This window comes from Cryptomeria japonica, chromosome 8, assembly GCF_030272615.1.
Source record: "Cryptomeria japonica chromosome 8, Sugi_1.0, whole genome shotgun sequence".
Taxonomy (NCBI): domain Eukaryota; kingdom Viridiplantae; phylum Streptophyta; class Pinopsida; order Cupressales; family Cupressaceae; genus Cryptomeria; species Cryptomeria japonica.
In genome coordinates, this window is record NC_081412.1 from 202213783 (window position 1) to 202232966 (window position 19184).

The 19184-nt window shown below is 34.0% G+C and overlaps 1 protein-coding gene across 1 annotated transcript; it reads left to right on the forward strand.

Moving 5' to 3' along the window:
- The first annotated feature begins 16475 nt into the window (after nucleotides 1-16475).
- LOC131857596 (uncharacterized) lies at nucleotides 16476-16814 on the forward strand. Its single transcript, XM_059210282.1, has one exon. It carries the CDS (start codon nucleotides 16476-16478, stop codon nucleotides 16812-16814), a length of 339 nt encoding a protein of 112 aa, XP_059066265.1.
- The last annotated feature ends 2370 nt before the right edge of the window (nucleotides 16815-19184 follow it).

The following is a 19184-nucleotide window of genomic DNA, read 5'->3' on the forward strand; positions in this document are numbered from 1 at the left end:
GAGAGAGGTGGGTAATGATATAGGGAGGGAGGGAGATCCCTAGATATGGGGAGATAGAGGATAGAAGGGATAGGTAGTGATAAAGATAATGGAGAGGGAGGAGAGATAAAAAACAAGAGAGTGAGAGATAAGAAGAGAGATGGAGGGAATCAAGGATAGAAATGGGAGTAAGGAAGGAATGAAAGGTAGAGAAGGTGGGATATACCTAGAGAGAGGAGAGATAAGTGAGAGAGATAAGAGAGGGATAAAGTTAGGTATAAATTTTGGGGAAGCTAAAGAGAGTGAGATACAAAGATAAAAAATGATAATAGGAGAATGTCGATTACTAAAATTTGACATGCTGAATACTGAAATTTTATATGATCCTCTAAAAAATAGAATCTACATTATAACTCCTATAGAGAAAACCACTCTCAAACATCCTTCCAATATATACATAAAATAAATTATACTTAAATATTATATTTCATGTATATATTCATCTTCGGGGGTTGGTATAACTTGTGTCCAAATTGGAAAATTTTCCCATTCATAAAACGTTCAATTTAACAATTTAAAACATTTCATGAGCACCAAATTTGGTGCTCGCCAAATGTGAATTGTGAAATTATAGTTGGCTCTCACCAAATGCTTTGAATTGTAAAACACCAACCCTTTGGGTTGGATTTTACTTGGAAATCCAACCCAAAAGGGTTGGGCGACCGTTTTAGACCTGAGACATGTTTTTATCAGAAGATCAAAAAATTTAACATTTTTTGGCTATGCTCTCCATCAAGTTTGCATGTGTTTCAATGCAACTAAAAAAATCCCATAATATCGTTAAGCCCTCTCTTAGCTATCCAACCATGTTTTTTTTCACATTTTGATATTGTTAAGGCTTTCATCTTTAATTTCTTTCAGTAGTGTGTCCATTTTTGGTCAAAAACCAACATGTGTTATTTTGGGCATAGTTGTTTACATGCTCATCAAATTTTGAAGCAACTTACATTTTTAGAAACTAGATACCATTCTAAACATCTTGAAAAAAAAAAATTGATTTTTGATTAGTTTTCATTGATTTTATGGGGGAGCACACCCAAATTTATATTTTTCGGGATGTGTCCACTTTGAAAATGAGTAAAAAATTATATACTCATTAAAAAATTATCCAAAAAATCTGGCATAAACTACAAGGTGTTAGATAATTTCTCACTGAAGCAATTTTAAAAATTCTAAAAAAAATTTAACATTTTAGGGGGGCCTTGACAGATGCTATGTTATGTTTTTTGCATAAAAATAGGACCACTTTTTGTGGGCCCTTTTTTGAAGCCCTTAATCTCCACCATTTTCAAAACAAATCAGTATTTTAGAATGTAGTCTTGAAGCACTTTAACTCTTGTTCTTGTTGCGTATTCGAATTTGGAGTGTAACTATGTTCAATTTGTCATTGAAGTTTAGACTTTGTTGATTTAAAAAAAAAAGTGGCATCTTTAGACCCCCTTTTGGTACTTAATCTTGGTGCACATACCCATTTCATTATCTCCTTCTAAAATGTCTTTTGTCAATAATAAAATAATTCAATAATTTAGTTAAAATTTGGAAAACTCAATGTTTGATTTTGTAAAATGTAAAGACTTTCCCATAGGAAACTTTGGTTGCAACTGATACAATGGCTAGCATAGGTACAAATATTAAAGAGAATAGTTTTGATATGAGAAGAGTAAAAAATAAAAATGTCATACCATATAGCACATCAAGTGCTAAGCATAATCAACATATTGTTTTGAAAGGGAAATTTGAGAGACGACTAGGGAACACCACAAGAAGAATAGTATCTCTTCTTGAATGGACTTGTTTAAATTTCTATTTGTCTTTGAGAAGTCTATTATGGAATGAGAACCTACCCAAAAATCATGAGAAACTTGTAGATGGAACAATGGATATGTAGGAGAAATTAGGATGAAATCCATAAAATCCATGACAATATTTGTCTTCAATACTTGTGATAATGCAAGATCTATAGTTAATTGAGCATTTGTGATTATAATTTTAAATACATGTTAGATCAAGTTGTATCCAATCTTATTACTATGTCAAATGGCCCATAGGCACAAATATTTACAATGTGGTATGTACATTGATGCATTAGGGTGGTAACTAGTGGGTTTGATTAATGGGTAGAGAATGTGCCATCTACACCAAAAATTGAAATTTGGAATATTTCACAACAATAGAATTCAGTGGTCTTTATAAACAACTTCCAAGATAAAGATGACATCAATTTCTAATTGCCCTTTTTGGAGTAAGCCATCAGATACACAATTAGAATAGAAATCCCTTTTATATAAATTGGATGGCTTAGAAAATAGAGTTCGTGGAAGCATAATTCTTGTAATATAGGAATCTATGAAGGAGATGCTAACTGCTCCCCATGTTTGTACACTTCAAGAGAGAAATGGTGATCACATTACTGATTTTTTTTATAAAATGGTCAAGATGAAAATACTTGTCAAGAAATTTGACGAGTTACATCATTTCCTCTTGCATCTGTTGAATGAACTACTAACAATCAAAAGTGCACCATAGTCTCTAACACTAACTACAAATTTTATTCTCTAGTATCTTATTCCCAGAATGAGGTAGACTACAAATGGTGTGGATTTAGTTCATTGCCAATAGAAAGAGTGAATTAACTATTTTACAAGGCATAGGTAGATCAATGGTATCTATAGGGAAATCCAACACATCTTGAAGGCTCTAAAGATGACCCTATTAAAGAAAACATCTCTCTCAATCTCATGGCATCAAACAATTTTATGAATCCAACACAAAATGATATTATTCAGAGTTTGATTGAATCTCGTTTGCTTGTCCTTGATAAAGAGTTCTTATATTTTATTCAACATCTATAGAAAACCTATAGTCACATGCATATGGGTCTTTTTATGTTTAATAATTGGTACCTATTTTATTAAAAATAGGCTTACTTTTTTAGCTTGAGTCAAGTGGGATGTTGGAAACCTTAAGAATCAATAACAATACTCATGAAATAAAATATAGTTGTCTTATGACTGTTCTAGAACCCCAAGTGCAAATAACCGAATCATCAACTCAAGAGGTAAACAAAGCTTTAGCCCATGTTCTTCATATTGAAAAGTATACCAAAAATACTTTGGAATGGCATTGTTGACTTCCACAATGAACCCACTACTCCTCCAAGAGATTATGGAATCTGACATTTTGAGTTTATCTATTATAAGTAGTATTGTCAAGATTTCTTATATGTGTATGCTAGTGTAAATGTTAAATGGTTAATGTCTCAATAGTTTAATGCTTACATTTTAGTGTCTTCTTCAACAATTTAATGTGAATAATTTTACCAAGCCAAAAAATGATCAATACTAATATAATTAAGAATATTTTGTGGAAATGCTTATATCCATGGTTTAGTGGTTTGATAGGATATCACCATGCTTTCATAAAATCCTTACATGAAATGGGGTTTAATGCAGAGGAATATACATAAAATAAAAAATTTGAATGTTGTTCACCTTTTCTCTATTCCACTAGATGTTTCAATATTGATATGATCTTCTCTCTTTTTTAATGTGAAGTTGGAGCAAGATAAATGAGCCGGAAGCCATACAAAATATTTATGTTTATCATTCAACCATAAAAGATGAAGTTCTTTTATATTATATAATACACACTACAAGCAATAGAACATCCAGCTGCAGTAGCTTCATTTGTTTCAATAATATTTGCTTTCATTTAATGAAACTTTGTTCTCAATATCTTTAAAAAAAAATTGATACATTAAGACCAAACATCGATTAATTATTTTAGTACAAAGTTTGTTTTAGTTTTTGTAAATCTATTATTCAAATTTTAAAAAATAAAACCCAACAAAAACCATTTTTCACCACATAAACCAAACAACAAAGAAAATTAACATGGAAACACAAAACAAATTTCAAGTAATTAAATTAAAAAATTTAAATAAAACATGTTTCTCTATAGCTATCAAAGCTTTTTCAGAAAGATGGCTCGTACAAGAATCATTCATAAAATAAAAATGTCATCTTAATACAGAGTTATGAATGCCCAATTAGGAATTAAGATTCCCTTGTTGCATATGAAAATCCAGATGAATTTTCTATATTTCGTATTTTGGATACATAAAAGAAATATGTAAAATAAACCATTTAAAATATATTTTATCACTTTATAATTTATATGTTTATTTTAGTTATATTATAATTTTTAATTACATTGAATATTTAAATCATCATTGTTTTAAGTATTATAGTCTCAATCTCTCTTATATGTGCATGCTGACATAAATGTTGAATGGTCAATGGCTCAAATAGTTTAATGATTTCATTTGAATGTCTTCCCCAATTAATTAATGTGAATAATTTCACTAGGCAAAAAATAATTAATCAAACTATTATAGTTAAGAATATTTTGTGGAAATGTTTATGCCTGTAATTTAGTGGTTTGATTGGATATCACCATGTGTGCAAATCCTAGCAGGTATCAAAACCTTACATGAAATGGGGTTTAACTCATAGGAATATACATAAAACAAGAAATTAGAATGTTTTTCACCTATTCACTATTCTGTTGGATGTTTCATGCATTTATTTTGTTAGGAATTTGACATAAGCTATTTATTCTATCTTAACGAACACACTCTAAGCATTGATTGCACAGGTGGCTCGACTATGAGGGGCCCACTTAAATATTTAAATTTTTTCCTTTATGTTTCTACCACTTGTTGTGCTCAATTTTTGTTTCTACATCCACAATTCTAGTTTAGCCATTCTTGCTTATGTTTTCTCCGTTTATATTTTTTATTTGCATTCCAACAATTTGATGCACGTGTTTTTAAATTGAGATATAAGAAGAGGCTTAAGATATTAAAGTAATAACATTTTTAAATTGAGATATGTAGATGGATTCAATTTCCCAATTGAGAGGACTAGCAAAATTGGAGGTGAACACACATATGGGTGAAACCCTACTTCAGGGGTTGCCACAAGTGGTGGAGGAAGGCTTTGGCCTCCTCCATATAGGTAAGAAAATAACCTCCCTCTCTATCTTGTACATTTATTTTCTTTTATTGTTTGCTAGTGTCTTTGTACTGTGAGTTAGTGTAGTTAATGCTTTGTAGCCTTCTTCACTTCTCTTACCATTATGGATGGCAACCTGCCTAGTGCAAACATTGATAAAGGGGATTCTCAAAAGCCATAAACTAATTCATTCAAAGAGTCTCTATTTGAAGCGCCATTACAATTCTCAAAGGTTGCTAAATTTGAATTCATTCCCATTGTGCTTTCAAAAGATAATGGACAATCAAGAGGAGGAGAAGGTAAGCATCCTACCGATAACATCTCCAAACTCTCTATTGTCCCTAAAGCTAATATGAATGTTGTTCTATCTAGTGAAAATCTAGATTAAGTAATACTACCATCTTTTTAGCGGCTATGGACACTAGCAAAATCTCAGCCAAAAAATTCTTAGATGAGTGGCTTAAAAATATCTAGGCTAGGAAACTAGTGTTTCATTTTTCTTTTTGCAGAATGATCTAGAAAGGGCCTTTTCTTATTTTCTTCAAAGATTAAAAAGAACAAAACATTGTGGTTGAGAGGTGTGAGGTAGGAAAATGGAAAACATCAAAGCCTAAGCTATGCAACCACAAAAAATAACAAGATAAGACATTAATCCTATCACATTCAATAGAGGAAGAAAGACAAGATTTCAAAATGAAAACATCAACCATATGCAGAAATATCCTTCCTTGGACTCCATTGTTATTCTTTCTCCTCCAAATTATGTGGGTTTCACCTACAAGTGCAAAATGTGATTGAAAGCCAAGTTGCAAAATGAAAGTGATAACATGAGGGTACTCAAATTGTGGTTAGCCATGATTGAGAAAGAGTGCTCAATTTATAGACAATTTGATGAGGATTCAAAAAGGGAAACAAAATAAGGAATTGACATGATTTATGACAAATTAATTGGCAAGAATTTCAAGACAAATTGGGAGAAAATTGTGCAAACAAATTATGAAAAATTGAGAGAATAAATAGCCCTTTGATTATGACAAATTGAGAGCAATAATTGCTCATTGATTGAATGACACATGAGAGAGAAGATAGCCTCAAATTATATGACATGATTGAGCACAAAAGAGGGGCTAATTAGGAGGAGAAATTAGTGGGAAAAATTAGGAGAGAAGAATTAGAAGAAATTTGAAAATCGAAAATTAGAAAATTAGGTGGAAAAGAGGAATTAGGAATTAGGTGAAATTAAGTAACAAATATTCATTCATTAATGAATTCACAAAGAGGACATAATTAGGCAATTGAATGAAATATTTAATTGTGAAAATAGGGACCTAGGATAAATGGATTTATTTAACCTAGAGGGAAATGTCCAATATGATTAAATAATTAGACCATAAAACCTTAGGAGATAGATTAGAAATCAAAGGATGACAATTAGGTCATGACAAAATTGAAATTGATATAAGATCAATCATGATTAGATGATGAGGATTTGATAATTGATGAAGAGTTGATATCGATTGACTGACAAAGATCAATGACAAATTGATCAAGATTGACAAAAGGACAAAATTGATAAATGATAAATGACAAAGGATCAATGACTAATCGATCCAAAATTGGAAAATATTTAATATTGATTGAGACCGATGAAAAATATATCAAAGATTGATAAAAGGTCGGTTTGATGAAGGTTGAATGACACAAAAAAACAATGATGAGATCAGTCACAAATTGACAAGAGATTGATAAATCAAGGATATAAGATGATCCAAATGATGATGGTTGATCAAAGATTGATTGAAATTGATAAAGACCAAGGACAAAACCCTAATTTGACACCAATAAGGGTTGACAATGTCCAATTGATATGACAAGACCTAAATTAAGAAATGTGAAAAACACAATTGAAGAGGATAGAAGTGTAGAAGAATGACAAGATGCTGACAAATGATAAATATCAAGTGTGTGACATAGAAGAAATGTTAATAAGGTCTAAAAACACTAAAATAAGGTCACACGGACATGTTAAAGTACGACACCGCAGGCATTGACCATTTTTAAATGCCTACATTTTGCCCCTCTTTGAGACAATGTGATTTTGAGTGTTGTTTCAAAGAAAAAACAAGAAATATGCCCCAAATGACGACAAGGATATATGTATGCCCCCTCAAGGAATTAGCCAGAAAAATCCAAAAAAGAGGCCAATTGATTGACAACGACGATAGAAAACTAACAGTTTGAACGGACTAAGAAATTGGACATTGGATGCACAAGATACAAGTGTGACGAGGCGAAAATACCATGACCAGTACAACATGAGAAAGGTGTACGTTCATCTAGACATTGGGAAAAGATATAAAAGGGGTGTGGAAGGGAGAAAAGAATTCATTTTCACTTACTAGCTTGGAAGATTTTGTGCTCGGGACAAAGGACCTTGTAGAGAAATGGAAAAAATTCTACTAGCGGACCACCTTGGGGAACATGTATGCAGCTTCAGATGAACGGATGGTGGATGAGGACATGTAAGTGGATTGAAAACCCATATTTTGTTTTTGGTCAATTGCACATATATCTAAGATATTGTAGGAGGTGTTTCAAGGAGTGAGTAGAAGAACTATGCTTGTGTGGGTGGGTTCTATGTCTGTGTGAGGATGTTTTGCACTTGTGTGACCTGCACAAGCATAGGAGTACCTTGGGAAGAATTTCGAGTGCATTGCGCAAACAAAAAACACACCGACAAAGCCAAAAAGGGTCCTAAGGAAAAGGGGACCTAAAGATGATAAAATAGGACATGAATGCACCCAATTTTCATGCAAAATGGAGAAATGCAGACCTTAGGATGAAATCCTAAAAATTGACAAAGCGATGCTTCGTGAATGAAACAAGTGTGCTTGCCACCAGTGATTACTAGGAGAACAAACCGGATTGCTTCGATTGCGACATAGATTAAGGACCAGAGATCATGGCATGTTGATGGCCATAGGATTGCGGTACATTACTTATATGCCCGAGATTAGGGAAAACTCGGGAATTTTGACCATCTTAGTAGAGCGATGGCATTTAGAGACATCATCCTTTCATCTCCTAATGGGTGAGGTGAAAGTCACATTAGAGGATAGATGGCATATCATACGCATTCTGATTCAGGGGGAGAGAGTAATTTATGACTCATCGACAAGGATGGATGCACTATGCAAATTGTTCGAGTGTGATCCAGATGACATAGAGGTGTTTGAGAGAGAGATTCATTGGGAGGTGATGGAGACAGAGTTTGATAGATGATATGTCATTGTTGGAGTGGTGATAACATGTATTTTACCTCTAGAAAGATGAGGCCATAGATTCCCTATGATGGGGCAAAGTGCTTGAGCACATGTGCACAAAGAGCATCACATATGCATGGGGACTGTGCATACTTTCCATGTTGTATTTCCAGCTACATGAGATTTCTTATCAGGGTGTATAGACATTGAGTTGCAGGGTGAAATTATTGTAGGTATGAGCATTTGAGCACATAAAAGTGTTTAGATTGATTGTAGAGAGATAGGTGATAGCGCATAGGCCATATGTATACTGCTATAAAGGCATGTTAAACTAGGGACCTTTTGGGTACACATTATACTGGAGGCATGAGTTGGATAGACTGAGAGAGTTCACATGGAGACCATATAGAGATTTCCCCAGATGGCCAGAGGACAATGAACATCTACCTTATTTTCAATAGGAGAGATACTTGATAGAGTGGTCAGTGAACTGCCAGAGAGTTATAACCAGAGTTTACTTTAGTGGAGAATATTCACAAATGACAAATATTTCACGTTGGCAACCTGTAAAATGGTGAATATATTGTATCGATCGAGGGTGGCCATGTCGTACAGGCTTTATATATATCCATCAAATGCATGGCCCAATCGCCCATTGTTTTAAGTAATTAATTGTATCTCTATCAAGATTTTTCTAATAGAATCTATGTTTTCCACACACTAAATTCAATATTTTTGCCTACACTTTTTGAGGTTGTCTTAATAGATGGCCATAATTCGCCAATAGCCATATAAAGATTTAATGGCAAGAAGGACCCAATTCACCTGGAAGTTTGCGGAAGTGTGTCTCAATTCACCCAAATTTTCGCCAACTCTATTATAATTGCCAATTAATTCAATGACCCATAATCACTTCAAAAATTACATAAGACGTGTTATAGTTAAGTTTGATTCGCCAAATATTTCTATACCATATAAAATTCCCGCCGAAATCACCAAATAAGGATTGGTATAAATATAGTCAAAGATCAGATTTATCTATACACAATTTGGTGGTTCTAAGCTCTCAATTCGGATCACTAGTGAAGTTTCAGACCAGTAACAACCATTGTTGTTGACTACATTGGAAATTGCTAGAGACCTAAAGGTAAGTGATCATATTTTTGAAGTGTTATAATATTATTCTGAATTCATCTCTATCTGTTTGCATTGTTGAGTTTATTTTGTATTTCTCTCAAGAACTTACTTGAAAATTTTAATTTGATAAGACTTTCTTACACCCCCGAATTTGGATTCATCCCTTCCAAATTGCCCATAATCAACTTCATGATACAACATTCAAAACCATCAAAGGCCACAGTGGTACTAATATTCCTTATCTAGCTAAATCCCCTGTCCAACTCCTACGCATGCTCAATTGTCTTTGCCTGACTTCCACCAATCCTATTCTCTAGACAATCCTCCCATTTCCACATGATATATCAAGTCTAAATCATAGCATATTCTCTAAGGAAAACAACTATGTATGGTTGATGCTAACCAATCCCCTGCCTTGGAAGCAAAGATGAATCTCCACCCTCCACGACACCTATCTCCCTTAATTTCAATAGCTTCCTAAAAGGGAAAAACCATGGTTAAAATTTGTTTCTTTTTCTTTCTTTCTTTTATTTAAAACATTCATTTATTCATTTATTAAAACCTTTCATTCCTGACAGTTCTCACATGTGTCTCTAAGTCTATTTCGGGGACTTTTTGAAGAAACACGTGTCCTTCACAACTTCGGCCTGGAATAGAGCTTATGGCATCGATTAAAATTAATTAAGTATACACTTAGAGTTAATTAAGTATACAATTTATAATAGTTAATTAATTATTTGATAATGTTGAAACCTGTCTCTATTTTAGTGACTTTTTGAAGAAACCTTTGTCCTTCAGAACTTGGGCCGAAACAGAGCTTATGTCGTTGATCTGTGATCGTCCAACAGTCATTAAGTTGATTGATTAAATTTAATATTTAAATCTAAGTAATGACTAAGTTTATACTTTGTTTATTTCATTTTATCTGCATGTATTTTTAGTTCTCTATTGGTTAATTGTTGAATTAGTTTGTAGATCTAGGGTTAGTGATTGGATCTTTAGGGTTTACAAATAGGTCAATATTTAGCATACATAGATGTATGTACCTATTATGTGATAGTTATATTCACAAGTAATTATCAATTATCATTAACAAATTAAACATCAATGCAAGATGAAACAAAAAACACCAAACACTTGAAAACCATAATTTTTACCTGGAAAACCTAGTGTGGGAAAAACCATGGTGAGAATCACAATCACAATATAAATAAAATAAAAATAAAAATTAATTTTTATATTTTACCCCGTCATGCACTTCCTTTGATATCAACGGTCCAGATCTCTACGTGATTGTGCATTTAGATCAAGATGCTCTTTCACCTTAACTCTGCATCCCCATTGCACACATGGCATATGGGCCTTGTTGATGCCAGGCTCTTATTAAGTGGACCAATAAGATTATGAATGTTGGAGGTCAAAGGACACGTCGGAAAGGGTTGGCCCAATCTATCCTCCTCATTAATTAAGTATACAATTTATAATAGTTAATTAGACAATTCTCAAACCTATCTCTATTCTGGAGACTTTTTGAAGAAACCTTTGTCCTTCATAACTTCGGGCCAAAATAGAGCTTATGTCATTGATCTACGATCATCCAATGGTCATTAAGTTAATTGATTAATTAATTACAGATTTATAGTTAACTAGCACTTGTAGCTCATTGTATGGATATCTGAAAGGAAATTAAAGATAAAATTTAATGTAGTTTAATATTAAAAGTAAATAAATTAATCTAGTATTTAAATCCAAGTAATGAATAAATTTAAAATCAAAAAGTGCCTCATTCGCACTTATAGAGGTGGAATTAATGCCGAATCATGCAAATTGATTATAAAACAAAGCTCAGACAACACATTGATGACAGAGCATGGGGATTAGAATTTAAAGAGGATGCAGACAAGGTGAAGAGGGCCTTGCAAACTTTAATTGCTGCAAAATACCTAGGAGGGATGGATATAATTTGGTAGTGGGTTGTTCAAGAAGTGGGTTTCATCATTTCTGAAGGGTTGGTGGAGCCTACAGACCCACTATCCTTTGTTCACTAGCAAGAGGATGAGCTGAAGGCGAGATGCAAAGAGCTTGCAAGAACAGGATGGGAGGTGGGTATTAGGGTTTGTTTCAGAGTTGGCTTTGGTGGTGGTAGGTATAGATAGATGGATCGGATGGAGGTTATTTGATGACTCTAATCTTTTTGTAATCTTTTTTGAAGCTTTAAATCAATAAAATATCATATTACCTACTGATAGGTCTAGAATAGTGGCAATCTGATAAACCCTAACAGTAAATAGTTGCGCAAGGTCAACACCCATTATAATATATTCCAATTCCCCCAAAATAATGAAAGATTCACCAAAATAAATCATTTGAATAAATTTTTTTTATAAGTGAATAGCTAGGTAAGGCCAACACCCATTATATTAAGATTTAAAAAAAAGATACAACAATATTTGTCTTGTAATCAAAAATACATTCCTCGTAGCATTTCCAATGATCACCCATAACAACCCATAACCCACAACACAAAATTCAAGCATCAAAGCAGAACGAAGCATCTGCACCATACTTCAGGGATAGGAGACATTCCTAGTCTGCCTTGCCACCTTCATAGCTTCACGTTCCTCCCTGACTTTCTTGGCTTGTAAGATGAGTGAGCAATCCTATCTACAGTTAGCATGAGCTTCGCCTGTTGCAATTTCCTCCACACCATGTTTGTCATCCTCAATCCATTCCTCTCCACTCCTAGCTCCAACACCCCTACAATCTCAGTTGTATCCTCCTCATCAATTTCATCTTCATCTACCAACCCTTCAGTGGTCAGGTAGTCCCAATTCTAATCCTCCTCCTTGGGTTCCTTGATTTTGGCTACATACATGAGGAAATTGATACTGCATAGTATATCACTCCTTCGTGCCTGCAACAACTACGCATCTTGTGTTTGCACAATCAAAAATTTAAAAACCCTTCCAATGTAATATTTCTGTGGGAGGGGAATGAGGAGGTTCTCGTCCACATTATTGATGACCGCATCAATGTTGCACAAATATGCATGCTCGAACACCATCTAGGTAAGTTTTTTTGGCCCAATCCTTGGAAACCCTGACATATAACACCATGACAAGAAAAAAGGCCGGAATATCCGAACTAACCATATGTCTGTGATATGCCATCAAAAATTCCAACCCTATAACTATCTTCACCGCATGTATTATGTACGAGTGGCCATTCACCAAGACCCCCGCTAATCGTTTATCTATGACTTCACCTACAAACGTTGTCTGTGGTTTCGTTGCCCTAAGCATAATTGGCATGTCCATCACTCCCACCTCAGTGTTTCCAAATCGAACATATAATGTGAAAATATGGTAATACCCTAATGCACAATTTAAAGGCATTTGATCAGCTTCAACATAAAGGTCTCATTAAATACACACTTATCATAAGTTTCCTTGTGCGATATATATTAATAGTATATGTCTTTTTTTTCTAATTTTTAATACAAGTACATAAACCTACAAACAAAATTTCACTTTCACAAGAGATTTGCAAAGACAAATAACAAAACCACTGATATTATTATTCATGTGATATCAAGAAGTACATTCTATAGACTATATCTATAGTAACTGTCATGACAGATCATAAACTAATTAATATTGTTGAAGGAGTATATACATTCTTCACTATGGAAGACTCCACATTCTAACTTAGACACTAGTACTATACCCTTTTCCTAAGAGACCAAGATTCCCTCCAAAAAATTCTCTTAATTACAGCCTTGGAATTCCTTTTATAAGAGTAAGGAATGCAACAACCTTCAAGCTATATACAATTTTCATGTTCTCATTTGACATATGTTTGTTTTATATGCATGGAAATGATATATTCTCAATATTAAACCTAAAATAGAACATGATAACTTATCAAACCATATGACTAAAACTATCGTGAAACTATCATGGACCACAGTGAAGAATAAAATATTGTTGAAATTCAATTGCTTGAGCTGCGCCACCATCGCATTGTTGATATCTTTATGGATGCAAGATTCTAACTATAAAAACTCAAGGAGTAGTTTTACAAATGCAAGATTCTAGCTATAAAAACTAGTGACTACCGAATGAGCTCCAGAGATGGGTATTGTAATCAGAACAGGGGTCTGACTTTAGTTATCAATTTTAACTAAACAAGCTCTTTGCTAGAGATAACTCTTCCATGTCCTCATTGTTCTCCTCCCCACTCCCTCTCGTTCTTAGGCTTCAAGAGACAAGGGGGAAAATGTAGGCAGCTAGGGAAAGGCCATCTGTAGCTACAGATGGCCTTTGAAAATCCCTTTAGCTACCTCCTCTGATTTGAAAGTCCCTTTAGCTACAAAGCAATCTGTTGTGATGCTATAGACACAACCTTCTTGAAATATTATCCACCTGGTGTCATTAAACCTATATCTTATGAACACACAGGAAACATCTACATATGGGCATTCCATTTCTGATACTGCTCTTGAACAAGCATAGAGGGAAATATTTATAATGCTCCTTGATCAACTCATTTGCTACCAATTTATGAAAAACCTTGAATCTCTAAATTTAGAGGTTCTAAATATTCCTTTTCACCTTTTTGCCTTTCCAAAGAATTAGAACTCTCCATGCTGGCATACAAATATTCATGCCACCTAATGAAAGGATCAAACTCATCAGTCTACTATAATCCTTTAACCACCAATTTAATATTTTCTTCAAGAACAAGATAATCTCTGTACCCATGCAACTCTTCATCAAAATGACAAGCATAAAGTCCTCTAATAGGAGGAGTGGTTTCTATGCAAAAATATTTCTTAGAATCTGAGTTGAATGTTTCATATGTGCTAAAAAGTACGTTTCTAATTCCAATGGATATGCAATACACTTACTATATGGGTTATTTTTCAAAAAAACTGTGAAAGATGCGCAAATGAACTACAAATGAAGACAATGTTAGAAACAATAATAAATATAGTAGTCTATTCATGAACTAATTAAAAAACTATTGAAAGAAAGTGTACATTCTTTCACCATGTAACCATCCTACATACTAGACAAGACAAAGCCCCGTTTCTAGTTCTACTCTCCCCGGAGATGAGAAAATTATAGAATCATTCTTTATGACCTTGATATATATTTAATAATCATAAGGAATGCAACAAGCTACCAACCTTTTACAAGAATGTGTAACATGTATTGCAACAATGCAATGTCATAAAACCTCCATGCTTGTATTCATGAAAGCTTTGGTTTAGAGACAAAGAAAGCTTCCATGAATGTGAACTACCTTATGATCTATGCCACTATCGCACATTTGTGGTTATTGATGCAGACAATGCCAGGATACAAAATTATCATTGGATTTCCTGGTAGGGGAGAACTTTGAGAGTTTTGACAAAGCAAGGATTATTGACTCCAAAACCACATCTCCTGTGTCCTCACCCAGCTTTCTCTCTGCATTCTACCCATTATAAGGGGGACATGGTGGTTGCTAGAGAGATCAAAATTATTTTTAACTGTAGCCGAAGCTTGCAGTTGCACTCGAGCCTTTTAATATCCCTCTGGCTACAAGGTAAGTCATCAATTTTCTTTACTTAATGGCATCTGCAAACCTTCAGCCATATCTCCTTATGCCAGAATTTAGTTGCACCTTCTATGCACTTCATTTTAAAACCTCTGCAAGCAAGGCAACAACACTTTCTAAAAACTTATCTCTATAAAATGTCTATCTTCTACATTCTAAAATGCAACATACGAATAATGACCCTATTTCTCGATTTGCGAAGTGGCGAAAATTGACTGTCAGGTCTATACTTTGGATTATTTTACATACTGTAATAATCTATGTGGGATGTACTTTTCTCTCATTCCACAAGAAATCTTTCATTCTAATAGTCCTGACACCTGTACATGACTCACAAACCTCAACACAGATTAATACTGATAGCTTCTCATTGAATATTAAATATGTGTTATCCTCCGCATTTTTCTTCCTCTGACACACACAGTGTTTTGAGTTTTCTATGCAAAAGGATAATAAAGAATCCTTTATTAAGATTTCATACATGCCAAAAAGAAGCTTTCTACAAGATTTCATACGGATATGTAGAACACTTACAGTTAAGATGTGATGTGTTTTCTATATTAGTTTTTTTCTCCAATTAGTAATGGAAGATTAGCCTTAATTATTATTTTCCCCCAAAAATAATGAATGATTTGCCTTAATTTTTCCACACTTTTCATCCAATATGAACAAAATCGCCAATGTAATTATTATTTTTCTCCAAAAATAGTGAAATATTCGCCTTAATTTTTCAAAAAAATTCACGCAAAAGAAAAAGATTCGCCAATAAAATTAATTTTTCTCCCAAAAAGAATTAAAAATTTGCCTTAATTTTTGTACAATTCTTATGCAATTGAGAAAAATTCCAACGGAATTTAATATTTTTCCAATTAGTAATGGGAGATTAGCCTTAATTATTATTTTCCCCCAAAAATAATGAATGATTTTCCTTAATTTTTCCACATTTTTCATGCAATATAGTGAAATATTTGCCTTAATTTTTCAAAAATAGTTCACCCAAAAGAAAAAGATTCACCAATAAAATTTATTTTTTTTCCAAAAAGAATGAAAAATTTGCCTTAATTTTCATACAATTCTTATGCAACTGAGAAAAATTCACCAACGGAATTTAATATTTTTCCACTATTTAAAAAAATTGCCAAAAAATAAATATTTTCCCCCAAAATATTGAAAGATTCGCTAGGATTTTACACCTTTACCCAGGGGGGGTTTCTTAAAGTTATCCCTGGTTATAGAGATGCATCTGCCAAAGAGAATTAGATGACAGTTCGACAAGCAATAGGATGTGCCTATATGGGATGCATACTTTTCCCTATCATCAAGAGAGACCAGCGAGTGGGGCAGGATGATACAACCACACATTACTTACAACGATTTTGCACAGTTATATCCCAGATAGTGGGATTGGGGGTCAAATATGGGTGGCGCAGAAACTATAGAAAGTTATGACAAATGGTTTGCACAACACCACCCGATACCACTGACAAATCCTGATATTCTAGTTCTGAGGAGACAAAAGGAATTCCTAGGAGATGAGGAGGATAAGGATGACGAGGATTATAAGGGAGAGGAGGACGATGAGGAGGGAGACAGAGAGGAAGAAGAGGATGATCAGGATGACAGAGAGGAGGTCGATGAGGAGGGAGATGGAGAGGAGGAGGGGAGCCCCATACAAGTGGACCAAGCAGAGGACGAGCCATTACAGGATATACCCATTGAGAATGAAAGAGCCCAAGTGGAGGAGCTACAGATATAAAGGGTGATTGTAAGAAGTCAGTAGGATTATATTGTATAGCTAGAGAGGTAGATTCTCGAGCTTTGACTAGAGAGGGATCAACTAGCAGCCGAGAGGAGATAGTGGGTTGTTGACAGAGCACAATGGGCAACTGAGAGGGATAGGTATATAGTAGAGATAGCTAGTCCCATAGCTACTCGAGACAGTGATATCCTAGGTTCAAAGATTAGAGGAGGCTCTACAAATATATATCAGTTTGATCATAGATGCTAGTGTGCGAGAGATGGCACATATGCTAGTTGATTCAGGAGATGAGATAAGACATTGGAGAGTGCTATATGAGAATTTTGTACCACTAGAGCAGAGGGTACCATCATACCAAGGATGGTCATGGTCCAGGATAGAAAGAAGATCCTGCTCTCGAAGGACACAAAGCAGCATGGGAGTGATTGGGCCAAGGAGGCCTCTATAGCTAGGACCGGGGATAGGAGGAGCTTCATCCTCAAGACAAGATGGAGACGAGGACCAAGGAAGCACATAGTGACATGGGCACACTTGCTCATTATGCTTTAGATATATTTTGCTCTTATGTAGTTCGCCTATGGGCCATACTTGGGACATATAGTCTGATTTTGTACTCTGACACTTTTGATATATATATGATATGATATGATATGATATGATATGATATGATATGATATGCAATTATGCATTTGTGCTTTCTTTCTATATGATGCTATGTATGGATTCTTTATGTACATTCCATGTGATGCAATGAATGGAATATGTGCTTATGCTTTGTTCTATTTCCTGATGCGTAATAGAATGCAATGAATGAATAATGATGTTATGCAAAATGGTAATGATGTGCACATGCTTTGTTTTTTATTGTGCAGGATGTAAATATTTTTGGTGTATCAAAGCACTAGACCAAACTGACTACGATGACTGATGGAAGAAATGTTAGCAAGAAGAAATTAGACAAAGAAGAGTTAGTGATGAAGAAAAGCTTTCTTTCACAAATGCACAAATGGTAGGTGAAAACCTTTATTTTGATATTGCAAAACAGATGCGGCACACCATGGCAATGAAGACCAGGGCAATAATGTAATCCCTTTGCATAAAACAAACACACTACAGACAAATGAATAAAAAATAGCCTAATACATTACGTGTGTCAAGGGTCGAGGTATGTGAGGTGTTCACAAAGCGAACGTACTTATCACAGACACCCAAGACATACATGCCCCAGAATGCTACGAAAACATTCCACAAATAGTAAACAAAAACCAAAAAATGATCATGAACTATCCTGGCCACTCTAAATCACTCAGTGACATCATCAAGTAGCATATGAACATGATCAAAGATAAATCAATGAAAGATAAGACTCACCAATTCAAACAAGTCAAACAAACATCCTAATCTCCATTGCCAAAGTGATAATGTTGTGTTGATAGGACGATCATGCTATCTAGTTTCAGGGAATGCAATACCCCCTCTAAGACAGGAAACAATCTGGTCTTGAGTATACTACACCCCGTATAAGACCCATGATAATGTTACAAAGGACTAATAATGTTGATGTTATTGATTGATAGGACAACTTAGATCAGTTTGAATGCTTGGCTTGATGAACAATTGATCTGTTAAAGCATGATTTCGTTAAAGTACAGTGTTTTATGATGTTTTGTTTGATGTTTTCTCAAATGTTTGTCTATGTACAAAGGGGATAGTTTATTGGTGAAATGAAATGAAAGCAATTAATTTTGGATTGATGTTTTCAATTTTTTAGGATTTTTGAACTTTTTAATTTTTTTTGTGCTTTTTTCAGGACATTTTACAAAGTTTTTATAATTTTTTTTAGGACGTTTTTCGATTTTTAGTGATTTTTTCAAGACATTTTGCAATTTTTAGGGATTTTTTTAGGACATTATTTGATTTTTATGGATTTTTTCATGACATTTTTTAATTTTTAGGACATTTTTTATATTTTTAGTGATTTTTTTAGGATACTTTTTATTTTTAGTGATTTTCCAGGATATTTTTTGTTTTTTATTGATTTTTTAAAGACATTTTTAGATTTTTGTACATGTCGTAGCTTCCAAGTTGTTCACGATGATAACTCCATCATTTGATCATGACATGGGATTTTGCCCCCAATCAAGGTCCAATATGTACAAATGACCTAAACAGAACACATATATACAAGAGAAGGCAATTGTCAAAAAAGACATTGATGTTGACCAATCACAAGCCTAGACTGAGACACTTGGTTAAATAGAAATGAATAAGTGTGGAAATTTTGGGTGCTATATACACAAGGAATCATGATAGAAACAAAGAAACGAACTTGATACGCAGGGTGCCTACTTGCTAGGTTTTCACCAC